This window comes from Nerophis lumbriciformis, linkage group LG13 (assembly GCF_033978685.3).
Source record: "Nerophis lumbriciformis linkage group LG13, RoL_Nlum_v2.1, whole genome shotgun sequence".
Lineage (NCBI taxonomy): Eukaryota > Metazoa > Chordata > Actinopteri > Syngnathiformes > Syngnathidae > Nerophis > Nerophis lumbriciformis.
In genome coordinates, this window is record NC_084560.2 from 46,707,921 (window position 1) to 46,722,920 (window position 15,000).

The 15,000-nt window shown below is 40.6% G+C and overlaps 1 protein-coding gene across 3 annotated transcripts in view; it reads right to left on the reverse strand.

Moving 5' to 3' along the window:
* tbc1d4 (TBC1 domain family, member 4) overlaps positions 1-15,000 on the reverse strand; it is a 110,853-nt gene that overhangs the window by 57,446 nt on the left and 38,407 nt on the right. For all 3 annotated transcript variants that reach the window (XM_061970724.2, XM_061970725.2, XM_061970723.2), the window contains exons 8-11: positions 13,855-13,946; positions 13,680-13,790; positions 7,900-8,010; positions 1,882-1,941 (exon numbers count right to left, since the gene is read on the reverse strand). In XM_061970724.2, the coding sequence (XP_061826708.2) occupies positions 1,882-1,941; positions 7,900-8,010; positions 13,680-13,790; positions 13,855-13,946 (374 nt within the window). The remainder of the gene's footprint in view (positions 1-1,881; positions 1,942-7,899; positions 8,011-13,679; positions 13,791-13,854; positions 13,947-15,000) is intronic.

Sequence of the window (15,000 nt, forward strand, 5' to 3'; positions counted from 1 at the left end):
AATCACTTCAAATCAAATATTACACTTTGAAATATTTTGGGGGAAAATATTGCATATTTTCTATGTTTGCCATATAATAAAACATTTTCTATGAAAAAAGGTCAATTCAACAAAAAATAGCTCATAAGAAATTACAAAAACTTATAATCGGCACATAAATCTGAAGTTAATCTGAAAGGTTTTAGTTTTGAAAGTAAAAAAAAACATGTATGTCTTATTATTAACACTTTTATGAGTGGGGCCTTTTTGAAACCCCAATTATTTTAGTGGGATTTTGTAAAATAATACATAAAAATCAATGTTGTTCTGGATTGTTGAACTATATATATACACAGGTAAAAGCCAGTAAATTAGAATATTTTGAAAAACTTGATTTATTTCAGTAATTGCATTCAAAAGGTGTAACTTGTACATTATATTTATTCATTGCACACAGACTGATGCATTCAAATGTTTATTTCATTTAATTTTGATGATTTGAAGTGGCAACAAATGAAAATCCAAAATTCCGTGTGTCACAAAATTAGAATATTACTTAAGGCTAATACAAAAAAGGGATTTTTAGAAATGTTGGCCAACTGAAAAGTATGAAAATGAAAAATATGAGCATGTACAATACTCAATACTTGGTTGGAGCTCCTTTTGCCTCAATTACTGCGTTAATGCGGCGTGGCATGGAGTCGATGAGTTTCTGGCACTGCTCAGGTGTTATGAGAGCCCAGGTTGCTCTGATAGTGGCCTTCAACTCTTCTGCGTTTTTGGGTCTGGCATTCTGCATCTTCCTTTTCACAATACCCCACAGATTTTCTATGGGGCTAAGGTCAGGGGAGTTGGCGGGCCAATTTAGAACAGAAATACCATGGTCCGTAAACCAGGCACGGGTAGATTTTGCGCTGTGTGCAGGCGCCAAGTCCTGTTGGAACTTGAAATCTCCATCTCCATAGAGCAGGTCAGCAGCAGGAAGCATGAAGTGCTCTAAAACTTGCTGGTAGACGGCTGCGTTGACCCTGGATCTCAGGAAACAGAGTGGACCGACACCAGCAGATGACATGGCACCCCAAACCATCACCCAACCATGCAAATTTTGCATTTCCTTTGGAAATCGAGGTCCCAGAGTCTGGAGGAAGACAGGAGAGGCACAGGATCCACGTTGCCTGAAGTCTAGTGTAAAGTTTCCACCATCAGTGATGGTTTGGGTTACGTTATATGAGGCATAAATAACCAACTGGTATGTTAACGTAACATATTATGGTAAGAGTCATTCAAATAACTATAACATATAGAACATGCTATACGTTTACCAAACAATCTGTCACTCCTAATCGCTAAAGCCCATGAAATCTTATACGTCTAGTCTCTTACGTCAATGAGATCAATAATATTATAATGTGTTCATCATTTCACACATAAGTCGCTCCTGAGTATAAGTCGCACCCCCGGCCAAACTATGAAAAAAACTGCCACTTATAGTCCGAAAAATACGGTATACAGTATTGTTGAAAAATGACACTTTTTGATGTTAATTTGATGTTTTGGTGATAATGTTCCATAATGTCTATGGATATTCTCTTTCATGTAGGTCATTGCACATTCTTACACGCTTATAAACTACATCTCCATCGGCTTAATCTGTCTCTGTTTGATATATAATATGTCTCTTATGAAATCGTCACACCGTGGTCCCACATTCTACACAAGTGTGACACCGCGGCCCAAATGGCAGACTGGCAGGCGCACATAAGCCTTGGCCTGCGTTGCGTCCTCTGTATCGTTATTGCGTGACCACGTGAGCACGCAGCAGCATGTGACATAAGTTTTTCAAAGAAAAAAAAAAAGAAAAAAAGAGATGTCAATTCCCAGAATGCTCAAAAGGACACTTACTCTTTCAAAGCTGCTCATGCTTCCCATGCTTCCCAAACGGCCTCGCATCCGGCTGGCCCCCTGGAGATGACAACATGGACCAATCAATGACGAGCATGGTACATACCTGCCAACTTTTGAAATCAGAAAAACCTAGTAGCCAGGGTCCAAACGCAAAATGATTGATTGCATTCAGACAGGTTAAAATGTTGCTAAAACCATCACTTTTCTATCAGTCACAGTGACTTTTCAAAACAAAAAATATTACAGCAAAAATCATATGGGTTGATTGACATGTTTATTCTGTAAGATAACTTCAATAGTTTGAAATTATTTTGACAGTTAATGCCAGTTATCCTGTCAACCTTTCACAAGACTTCAATTTGTTAATTGAAAGTATAAACAGTATAAACTAGAGATGCGCGGATAGGCAATTATTTCATCCGCAACCGCATCAGAAAGTCGTCAACCATCCGCAATCCACCCGATCTAACATTTGATCAGAACCGCATCCGCCCGCCATCCACCCGCACCCGCCCGTTGTTATATATCTAATATAGACGATGCAAGGCATTAGTGAGGTTATAAAGCTTTTGCCTGTTAAAGAAAGGAGACTGATCCAATGCAGCACTGACATTCGCGTGCCACGCTGTCACGACCCAGACGCACACCAGTGCGCAATCATATGGGAGCCGCGCTGAGCGCACCTCCAAGCGCGTCTCGCTGCCGGCGACGGCCGGGTATGGGCCCGACGCTCCAGCGCCATCCATTTTCAGGGCTAGTTGATTCGGCAGGTGGGTTGTTACACACTCCTTAGCGGGTTCCGACGTCCATGGCCACCGTCCTAGCTGCTGTCTATATCAACCAGGGTGAGCCCCACCCCTTTCGTGAGCGCACTGCGCGCGGAGTGACCCCTGTTACGCGCCCCCGGCAACAGGGGTGGCGGGCAGGTAAGCTGCGCGGGCGGAGCGCGCGGAGTGACCCCTGTTACGAGCCCCCGGCCACGGGGGTGGCGGGCAGGTAAGCTGCTTACCTGCTGCGCGTGACGCCGGCCGCGGCGAAGGCGGACGAGGCGGGGTGTCGGTGCGGTGGGCGCGGTGGTGACCCTGGACGTGCGTCGGGCCCTTCTCGCGGATCGCCTCAGCTACGGCTCCCGGTGGGGCCCTCTCGGGGGAAGGGGCCTCGGTCCCGGACCCCGGCGAGGCGTCGGGGGCCTTCTCCGCTCCGTAAAATTGTCCATCTCTTTTTTTTTTCTTCTTCTGTTGTGGCATATGCTGCAGGTGCCTGCTCGTTTTTCGTATGTGGGTAACAACATTTAACTATGTATATATATTTCCCAATTGGTTTAACTGCCACCCGCCTGAATCTATTTAAAATCTAATTTTTTTTATTTCTACCGCCCGACCCGACCCGACCCGCGGATAAAATCTAATTTTTTAAAATTTCATCCGCCCGATCCGCGGATAATCCGCGGACTCCGCGGTTGTGCCCGCAAACTGCGCATCTCTAGTATAAACACTTTTTACAGTAAACAAATGGTAAAACAGTACTAAACAATTCCATTAAAAACAAAATTGGTGTCATTATTAACTTTCTGTCCAAGCTTGTATAATCTACTGCCTTGTTCAATTGTAAAAAATATTCTGTGCCTAAAATTCACATTTCTATCACAATTATCATACTGTAAACATGGTAAGCTAACTTCATTAAAATTAATAGTCCTGTCAATAGCATGGAATTACAATTCAAATGTAGTTTTTTTGTAAGCCTTTCAAAATATGACAAATTAATGAAAATTAATGTAAGCCATCAGACACTTGAAAAGTGGCACATCACATCTCTAATGTAATCATTTGAACTTTTCAACAGAAATAGCACTGCAAAAATATTAAGGACATACTTCTGTATTTTGGTAGTTATGCTGTCAACATTTAACAAGATTTCTTCAACTTGGACTTGAAAGCATAAATAGTATAAACACTTTTAACAGTATAACAGTACTAAACAATTCCAATAGATAACATTGGTGTCATTACCTTTTTGTGGCTAAAATCCAAATTTAGCAACGGCATTAGACTTCTGTTTTTTTGTCCCAACGTGGTCTTTTACATCGCTAATTCCTCCGTGTCCGATCGAAAAATCTTGTCTGCACAAGGTGCAATTCGCGTAGTTTTCACCCTTTTTGGAACGGATAATTATTCCCGGATAGGCTTTTGAATATTCTTCACGGATTGACTGCAGTTTTCTTTTCGGTTTAAGACTCGTTTGCGATTTTTCTCCGGCTGATTCCATGATCGCTCGCTCGTTTGGAAACAATGGCAACTGGTGCCTCGTGCTTGGCAGCGGTGCTATAAATAGCCTCGCGCATGGCATTCGGAATGGCTCGATAGGAAGTTACGGGAAGCAGTGTCGATTGTCATTGTTGTTACGCGATTTCCTGAATAAAACTTTTTTAAAAATTATTTTTTTTAATTACCGTATTTTCCGCACCATAAGGCGCCCTGGGTTATAAGCCGCGCCTTCAATGAACGGCATATTTCAAAACTTTGTCCACCTATAAGCCGCCCCGTGTTGTAAGCCGCATCTAACTGCGCTAAAGGAATGTCAAAAAAACAGTCAGATAGGTCAGTCAAACTTTAATAATATATTAAAACCAGCGTGATGTGGGCGCGCATGGAGTCGTATATCAACATGGACGGAGCTGCATGAAAAAAGCCACCCGGCCTCTTCGCGTAAACTTAAACTTACCTTAACCACTCGCTCATCTTTTCTTCATCCATCCATCCCTTCGAGTTAGCTTTTATGATGACGCCGGCTGGAAAGGTCTCTTTTGGCAAGGTCTTCCTTTTGAATATCACCATGGGTGGAAGTTTCTGGCCATTAGCATGACAAGCTAGAACCACAGTGAAGGATGACTTCTCATTCCCTGTGGTGCGAATATTCACCGTACGTGCTCCCGTTGTATCCACAGTGCGGTTCACAGGAATATCAGTTGCTGTGAAATAGTAATCCGTGTGCGGATGGAGAGATTGCGTCTTTTCATGAACCGGATCCCTGTCGTTTAGTAGGAGCCATTTTGTGGTCTTTACAGATGTAAACACACAAAGGAAATGAAACGTACGGTGATATCCGCGCGCTTTTTCTTCTTCTACGCGGGCGGGTGGTTGCGGGCGGGTGGTTGCTTACAGTAGAAGAAGAAGCGCTTCCTGTTCTATGGGGGCGGGTGCTTACCTTGGCGGTTGCTTGCGTAGAAGAAGAAGCGCTTCCTGTTCTACCGGGAAAAAAAGATGGCGGCTGTTTACCGAAGTTGCGAGACCGAAACTTTATGAAAATGAATCTTAATATTTATCCATATATAAAGCGCACCGGGTTAAAAGCCGCACTGTCAGCTTTTGAGAAAATTTGTGGTTTTTAGGTGCGCCTTATAGTGCGGAAAATACGGTAATGAAAAACCGTATTTTTTATCACTGCAACCGTAACCCGGAATAGGTTGATGAAAACCGTACTAATTACGGGAAAACCGGAGTAGTTGGCAGGTATGGGATTGTGTGAGCATCCCGTCCCAGAGAGAGTGGAAATAGTTAGTTTGTATGTTTAGCACCTAGCAATGCTGTTGATGCTTTAATGTTTCAATAAAGCTGCATCGGCTTCTTAAATGTATTACTCATCATCTTTGTGTTCGGGCTCCAAAATATAATCTGGATCATAATTTGTTCCAAAGTAATTGTTGTTGGCTCTCATGAAGTCTGCTTGATTAGCATCGTTGTTGATGGGGAAGGGATCTGTGGTTCCTCACTCTACGTCACGGATCACATGACCGTGTTGGTGTTAACGCACTTTGTGTCTTTTTACGCACTGAAATCAGAAACGACGCAAATACAATCCTTTTTTTTTTTTTTTTACACCGATTATCGCTTTCCGTTGGTGTTTTGTTTTGTTTATATTTGCCGGGTCAAATTATTAATTATTAATTATTGGTTGACTTAGTAAAGTTTTATTCTTCGGTCAATGGTCAACAAAATAAACAAACAGTTGTACATTCATAGATTGAAAATGAAAATGTTGCAGACCGAAAGGGTTTAGGCTGAAGTTGAACACTTATAGCGCCTAACCCTATAAACAATGTCAAGTACAAGATGAACTTCCGAAAATTATGAAATGTCTTTTGTACAACATATTATAAATACACATTATACGCAATATGAACACTGTTCAATTATATACACAGTAAAGGCATGTGGAATATCCTTATACGCGTGTTAAACCTTTGTACCAATTTATATACTATATACAAACAATTATACTTCCATTATTATTTATATCCCACATTTAGTATTTTAATTAACATTGATCATAGTATTAACTACTGTGTTGATTCAAGAGTGATATATTTTTCCAAGACATTGGTCTTAAAGTGTTTTTTAAATGTGTGAATGGACCCTGGAACATTTGAAGGAATCATCCAAGCTGTTCCACAGTTGAACCTCCCTGACACAAACACATCTACTTTTTAAGCTTGTTCTTATCTTAGCTTTCTGGAAGACAGCTCTGAGGTCATAGGGATTCTCTCTGGGTTTGAACCTCTCCTGTAGACACCGAGGCAGCATGTGGTTATGAGCTTTGTACGTCACAATAGCAGTGTTGAGGTCAACAAGATCATGCCGTTTTAATGTTTTTAATTGAATAAACAGAGCATTGGTATGGTCATGATAATCTGCATAATTTACAATTCTAATCGCTTTCTTTTGAAGTAAGAATATAGAGTTGATGTTTGTTTTGTAATTGTTACCCCAGATTTCAACACAATAATTAAGATAAGGGAGTACGAAAGAATTATATAACATATTAAGAGCCTTTTGATTTACGGAGTTTTTGATTTTATGTAACATAGCAATATTTTTTGCCATCTTTGTCTTAAGTATATTTATGTACAGTTTCCAATTTAATTTATCATCTATATAGATTGCCAAACATTTTGTTGAATACACCCTTTCTATCTCCATATCATCAATTCTTATATGACACTGTATGTTATTTTTCCTATTTCCAAAAATTATATATTTTGTTTTATTTAGGTTGATTGACAGTTTATTGGCATCAAACCATTGCTTTAGTATGTGGAGTTCGCTCTCTACAGTCTCTAAGAGTTGGCCAAGGTCTTGCCCAGAACAGTACAGACTTGTATCGTCAGCAAAGAGAATACAATTGAGTTTTTTAAAGATTTTGCAGATATCATTAATATACAATAAAAACAATTTTGGTCCCAGTACAGAACCTTGGGGCACTCCATGTGTTATAATCATTTTATCTGAATCTGCATTGTTCATATGCACATACTGTTCTCTACCACCAAGATAACTTTTCAACCAATCATGAGCAAGACCTCTAAAACCATACCTCTGCATTTTGTTTAAAAGTAATGTGTGATCGATAAAAACGCCAACAACAAACTCCCTCTTATCAATAGCAGTGGTTACCTCCTTGACTAGTTCCATCACTGCCATGGAAGTGGACCTGTTTGGTCGAAAACCGTATTGGTGTTCACTTCAAAGTAAAATGTGAGATTATAACAGGATTATCATTTGTTTTCAAAACGCTTACAAAAAAGTGGGATCCCAAAAATTGACTTGATGGGGTCCTTAGCACCAACACTGTTGATACTATAATGACCATATCTATTTATTTGCAAACTTTGTAGGTCTTTTGGTGTCATAAATCAGATATAGCTTCAATATAGAAGCAACTTTTACCTATTATACTGGTACTTGAAAGCATTCTTCGATAAAGGACAAATATTTCCCAGCTGTTTTCTTCTATGAGGTCATCAATAAAATCTATGAGAAAATAACAGATGGCAGCAGGGGCCTCAGTCCAGAGATCAGCCTGGATCTTTCTCCGGAAGTCTTAATTACTCTGCATGCAGATATGGGTCAATCCAAATCCCCGACAGGACAGCGAGACAAAACATGCAGCAGCAGGCGAGGACAAAGGGCTGTCCTGTGGCAGACACACCCGGTCACCTGAGGCAGAGACACTTACCCTGGCCAGGATGTTCTCCAGGGAGGTGGTGAGGGACGAGCGAGCTTTATTTTTAAGGATGTCCAATTTGAAGCGGCTGCCCGTGGATCCGGCGTCCCCCGCCGACGCGTTCTAAAGACAATGGCAGGAGATAGTACAAATATCACAACAATGGCTGACAGTTTTTATTACAGTGCAGCCCCCAAAACTAAACACCTCTGTGAACACACCACAAGGTTGACTGTTCCATTATTGTTTACCATTAATGGGGTGTAACTTCTTTTTGCACTTGTATGACTGTCAATATGCTACAAATTAGGGATGTCCCGATCCAGGTTTTTGCACTTCCGATCCGATACCGATATTGTTTTTGCATTTCCGATCCGATACCGATACTGACCGATACTGGCCTATCCGAGCATGTATTAAAGTTTAAAGTTATTTAGCCTACTTAGTTGTCAGAATCATGTTGAAAAGGGTTTTAGTACTCTTGATAACAACTAGCCAGCTGAATTAGGGGAGTTTGAATAATACACAATGGTTGGTAACAAGAAACTGACCTGTTTATTCAAGGATAAACACAAAATAGACAAAATTATACATGACAAACAGAAATGGCATCATTGAACTAGGGCTGGGCGATATGGCCTTTTTTTAATATTGCAATATTTTAAGGCCATATTGCGATACACGATATATATCTCGATATTTTGCCTTAGCCTTGAATGAACACTTGATGCATATAATCACAGCAGTATGATGATTCTATGTGTTTTGATTGATTGATTGAGACTTTTATTAGTAGGTTGCACAGTGAAGTACATATTCCGTACAATTGACCACTAAATGGTAACACCCCAATAAGTTTTTCAACTTGTTTAAGCCGGGGTCCACTTAAATTGATTCATGATACAGATATATACTATCAGATATATACTATCATCATAATACAGTCATCACACAAGATAATCACATTGAATTATTGACATTATTTATAATCCAGGGTGTGGATGTAAGTGTCAAAAAGACAGCCAAAAGAGTTTGATATGAGAATAAATCTAAAGTTAAAATATAGGGTAGAAATGCACCCATTTGCAGGAAATGTAGTCTTGATTTTCAACATTTTCTTTCAAGGCTTGCATGTCTACATTAAAACATTCTTCTTCATACTGCATTAATATATGCTACTTTTAAACTTTCATGCAGAGAAGGAAATCACAACTAAAAAAATCACTAATTTTTTCATACGGTGTTGATGTGGAAATTTTTGCCTCAGCATTTTGATGGTGTGGACGTGTGGCACCGAATGGAGATAAGCGTCTCGACAGACGTCACAATATTTGAACAATGATGACGAAAACTGTTTTCTCTGTCGTGTCGGTGTGTCGAAAATTGTTATGCGCTTATTTTTTTATTTGATTTTGTGCGTGGCATAGATTTGCTATGCGCAGAGGACGCTTAAACAGTGCGCAATTGCACAGGCGACTACCTTAGAGGGAGCGTTGCTCGCACGGCTGCGCTAGCATCACAGCTAACGTTAGCCATGCTGCTACCTCTCTGCTCGGGGAGGACGTATACGTATGTGACGTATGACGTGACAGTATGTGACGTGTGTAAGAAGGTGCACTTGCTGTCTGTGAGAGGGAGACACAGGAAAGAGTGAGAAGAGCCTGTCGTGTAATGCCAGCAGCTAAAAGCAACTGCGTGAGAATTCACAGACATGTGGATGTGTTGAAGGTGTGCTGGAAAATGCGGAACGGAATTACGGAGCAGCAGAAAAGTGGAATGTATTATTTAAATCGGTACGTTGGAAAACAACTGGATCTGGATCGGCATTTTCCCATGCCTTGCCGATACGCAATTTTTGGCAAATATCGGCAGCCGATCCGATCCAAATATCGGATCGGGACATCCCTACTACAAATGTTACTTTGAAACATTGCCTGTGCATTTGACGAAAGGTGTTACGCCTAAAACCAGGGGTGAGGCTTGGACAAACTCCTCATAGAGAATTTGCCTGATTGCTACCAAACTTGAAGCAGGTCTAGTAGACAGATGGGAGACGCTGAATCCAGAAGGCTTTTGGCCTGCGCCAAAGAATGAGGGCACAGCCTGGTGGAAACATTTCCATACTTTGTTGATTTGTCATGAAAAAATGACATCCAGCATTAACTTCACCTGTTGTGTATGATGATGGCGATGTTTTGACAAGATCTATACGTCATCACTTTGTGACAACACCACTTAATGATGACTAGGGATGTGCCGATCAATCGGCCAGCGATCAGTATGTGATCATTATTGCCAATTAATGCCAATCACTGACATTGTGTTTATTTTTGGACTCCCGGCTGACAAGCAACTAGCAGCTAAATTGTGTGTCGCTCTCCTAAACTCATTATAATCACCTTCATTGCGGAAAATAAACTGCATTTGTTAGTATCTTAAATATCATTATCAAGTACTATTAATACTGTAGGACGAGGCTAAACATGTTACACACAGAGAGCAAGCCAGGAGCAGGCATGCTAATAGCTAAGCTAACTGCTAAGCTAGCTTTAAACAAAACCAAGAAATAAGTGCTAAAGAAGTGTTGGTGAAACCATGTTACAGCAGAAAATAAGCAGCTATTAACATGAAATTACCAACTAGATTAATAAGAGTTTAGAGAGAGGAGAATATAACAACAACTGTTGTTGTGTCAGCATTGTGACAGCCATTTTCTTATTATTGTAAATATATTGTGGGAATCATTTCCTGGACACAGGAGGACGTTAAGGTCAAAAACCAAAGGATTTAAACGAGTTTTGCTTTTGTTTAGTTATTCTGTGCTATTGACTTTGTTTTGCTCAAACATGTGTACGTAATATAAGAGAATAAGGTACTGGTTTAAATGTTTTCAAGAGCACTCACCATAAAAAAAATTACAATTGACAATTAAAACATTTCATCTGTATCGGTCTTTGGTATCTTGATGATCGGTATCAGCATAAAACCCTGATGGGGACATCCCTATAGGTCAGTGGTCCCCAACCACCGGGCCGCGGACCGCTACCGATTGGTACCGGGCCGCACAAGAAAAGAAGAAAAAAAAAAAAAAAAAAAAAAAAAAAAGTATTATTTTTTTTTTTTGTATTAAATCAACATAAAAACACAATATATACACTATATATGAATGTATATCAATACAGTCTGCAGGGATACAGTCCATAAGCCAGTGGTTCTCAAACTTTTTTTGTCGTCCCCCACTTTGGACAAGGGGGAGTTTTCAAGCCCCACCTGCCCCCATCGCCCCAACAGAGCGCTAATGCCAAGCTTTAACATTTTCAAATTTATTGAACATCAAGTTGTATACATTCAAACTCAATAACATAAAATAACATCAAGTTCAATAATAAATAAAATAACTGTGCAGCTGTGGTATAACTTGCATCAAGTTCAATAATAAATCAAATAACTTCCATCAAGTTCAATAATAAATAAAACAAAAGTGTTATAACTTGCATCAAGTTCAATAATAAATCAAAAAAAGTGTTATAACTTGCATCACGTTCAATAATAAATCAAAAAAACTGTTATAACTTGCATCAAGTTCAATAATAAATAAAAAAAAGTGTTATAACTTGCATCACGTTCAATAATAAATCAAAAAAAGTGTTATAACTTGCATCAAGTTCAATAATAAATAAAAAAAAGTGTTATAACTTGCATCATGTTCAATAATAAATCAAAAAAAGTGTTATAACTTGCATCAAGTTCAATAATAAATAAAACAAAAGTGTTATAACTTGCATCAAGTTCAATAATAAATAAAAAAAGTGTTATAACTTGCATCAAGTTCAATAATAAATCAAAAAAAGTGTTATAACTTGCATCAAGTTCAATAATAAATAAAACAAAAGTGTTATAACTTGCATCAAGTTCAATAATAAATAAAACAAAAGTGTTATAACTTGCATCAAGTTCAATAATAAATCAAATAACTTGCATCAAGTTCAATAATAAATACAATAAAAGTGCCACTTTGCAATCTTTGCAAAAAAAAAGGAGGAGCTATGCATTTGGCAAGACAGGGCAAGTGACAGCACTTTCCCCCAGGAGAGCCACCTTGCTTCACTGTGAAACAGCACGGCTGTATGATCAGCTCCCATTTCCTCACACAGTGCAGAGAACAGTCGCGCTTTCAGTGGTCGTGTTTTGATCAAATTTACCGCGCTCACAACATCTGTTAAAACCTCATTGAGTTCGGGGCTGAGCTGCCTTGACGCGAGTGCTTCCCGGTGAATGACACAGTGTGTGCCCGTCACATTTTTGTTTCTCTGCAGGCGCTGGCCTGGCTCGACGACCTTTGAGGTGCGAGTCACAAATGCATATATTTGTGTAATTGTGATCCACACATTAGCCTGCTACCCATCCGCGCGAAAGTTTGTTCCGCTTAGCCCCGCCCCCATTAGTTACTGTTGCTATGTCTGTCAAACTTTCGCTCGTACCGAGAAATATAAAGCCTACAGTAAAACTAAGTACCGGTAATTTCCATTTATTTATATAGCGGATTTCACAGACAGACTCACAAAGTGATTTATAGTGTGTATAGAAAATGAAAGCATAGTAAAAAAAATAATCTAAGAATATAATAATTAAAAAAAAATGTTTTAAGTGAAATTTCCTCCCGTTCCTCGCGCCCCACCTGTCATGTCTCTATTCCCCACCAGTGGGGCGCGCCCCACACTTTGAGAAACGCTGCCATAAGCACACATGATTGTATTTCTTTATAAAAAATAAAAAAAATAAAAAAATCACCCATCCCCCCCCGGTCCGCGGGACAAATTTTCAAGCGTTGACCGGTCCGCAGCTACAAAAAGGTTGGGGACCACTGCTATAGGTGACAATAGTCTACATTGTATAAGTTATGAAACATATGTCTGCTTTATATTTGGTTTTGTTGTCATTTTGTTTTTACAAATAAAAGATCAACTACCATATTAATACAAATATCAGATGGTAGAATTAAAGTTAAAGTTAAAGTTAAAGTACCAATGATAGTCACACACACACACACACACACACACACTAGGTGAGGTGAAATTTGTCCTCTGCATTTGACCCATCACCCTTGTTCACCCCCTGGGAGGTGAGGGGAGCAGTGGGCAGCAGCGGTGCCGTGCCCGGGAATCATTTTCGGTGATTTAACCCCCAATTCCAACCCTTGATGCTGAGTGCCAAGCAGGGAGGTAATGGCTCCCATTTTTATAGTCTTTGGTATGACCCGGCCGGGGTTTGAACTCACAACCTACCCATCTCAAGGCGGACACTCTAACCACTAGGCCACTGAGTAGGGGAATTTACCCTGGAAAAAAGTCTTGTATTTGGCGGTCTGGAGATGTACACATGCGGACCAACAGTTAGCAGCACTAAACAACTGAATCCCCCCCAAGGATAATTAGAGCTTTTCTTCCTGTCACTCACACACTTTTTTGGAACGCAAATTAGGATTTCGTACGGTAAAAAATGCACTAAAATCAGTCAAACGTGTGTCGGGAATCGGACAATTTCTCACAACAAAGGGATTTTTTGATATAGAATGCACTGCAATCAGAAGAAAAGCCCAAACAATTTGTGATACCTCAAACAATATTATTTTGTATCAATTAAAAACATTGAATATTTCTTACATTTTTAACATCACTTTTATATGATTTTTTTTTTTAACAGTTTGGGGTCTGCAGAGGTGGTAGCACTAAACAACTAATTATTCCCTAAGCAAATCAGAGCTTTTTTTCCTGCCACTCACACACAGTTACCTGGGGGGCCTCTCCAATATGGAGGTGCGTCTTCTGCTTGCTTTCACAAAGCTGTCTGAGATGAAGAATGACCAGCTCGTTCTCCTCTTGGTCTGAACCGGGCTTCAGTCTCTGCACAAACAGCAAAACAAATAATAGTTTGAAGTCAATCGCTACGAAGGCTTGTCAACCTTACCTGAAGTCGCTCGAAGACGTCCGCTTGCTCATTGTCAGCCAGCTGGGAGACGTACTTCTGGATGGCCAGCTTTGCTCGTGGCGGGTAGAGGCCTGGGAGAGAGCAAACGTTGACAATGACAATGTGGTGGCATTATGTCATGTGACATTATGTCATGTGACAGGCACTGCTGGCTTTTTACATGGTTCAAGTTTTCTTTTACCGATCCAGCGAGAGCTGAAGATCCTGGCCAGATGAAGCCATCAGGACCACATCATCTGCAAATAGCAGAGACCTAATCCTGCAGCCACCAAACCAGATCCCCTCAACGCCTTGACTGCGCCTAGAAATTCTGTCCATAAAAGTTCAGAACAGAATGGGTGACAAAGGGCAGCCTTGGCGGAGTCCAACCCTCACTGGAAACGTGTCTGACTTACTGCCGGCAATGCGGACCAAGCTCTGACACTGATCATACAGGGAGCGGACTGCCACAATCAGACAGTCCGATACCCCATACTCTCTGAGCACTCCCCACAGGACTTCCAGCAGGCCGCAGACAGACGCACCCGGCAGAGAACAAGGCACGAGAAAAGCAGGGGACAGCCAGACCCCAAGCCAGCGAGAGACCACACCCCACACGGGCAGAAAGGCGAGATGGCCTTTCCTTTTAACAACACTCAGTAAACGTTTGGGAACTGAGGAGACACATTTTTGAAGCTTTTCAGGTGGAATTCTTTCCCATTCTTGCTTGATGTACAGCTTAAGTTGATCAACAGTCCGGGGGTCTTCATTGTGGTATTTTAGGCTTCATATTGCACCACACATTTTCAATGGGATACAGGTCTGGACTACAGACAGGCCAGTCTAGTACCCGCACTATTTTACTATGAAGCCACGTTGATGTAACACGTGGCTTGGCATTGTCTTGCTGAAATAAGCAGGGGCGTCCATGATAACGTTGCTTGGATGGCAACATATGTTGCTCCAAAACCTGTATGTACCTTTCAGCATTAATGGCGCCTTCACAGATGTGTAAGTTACCCATGTCTTGGGCACTAATACACCCCCATACCATCACACATGCTGCCTTTTCAACTTAGCGCTTATAACAATCCGGATTGTTCTTTTCCTCTTCGTTCCAGAGGACATGACGTCTACAGTTTCCAA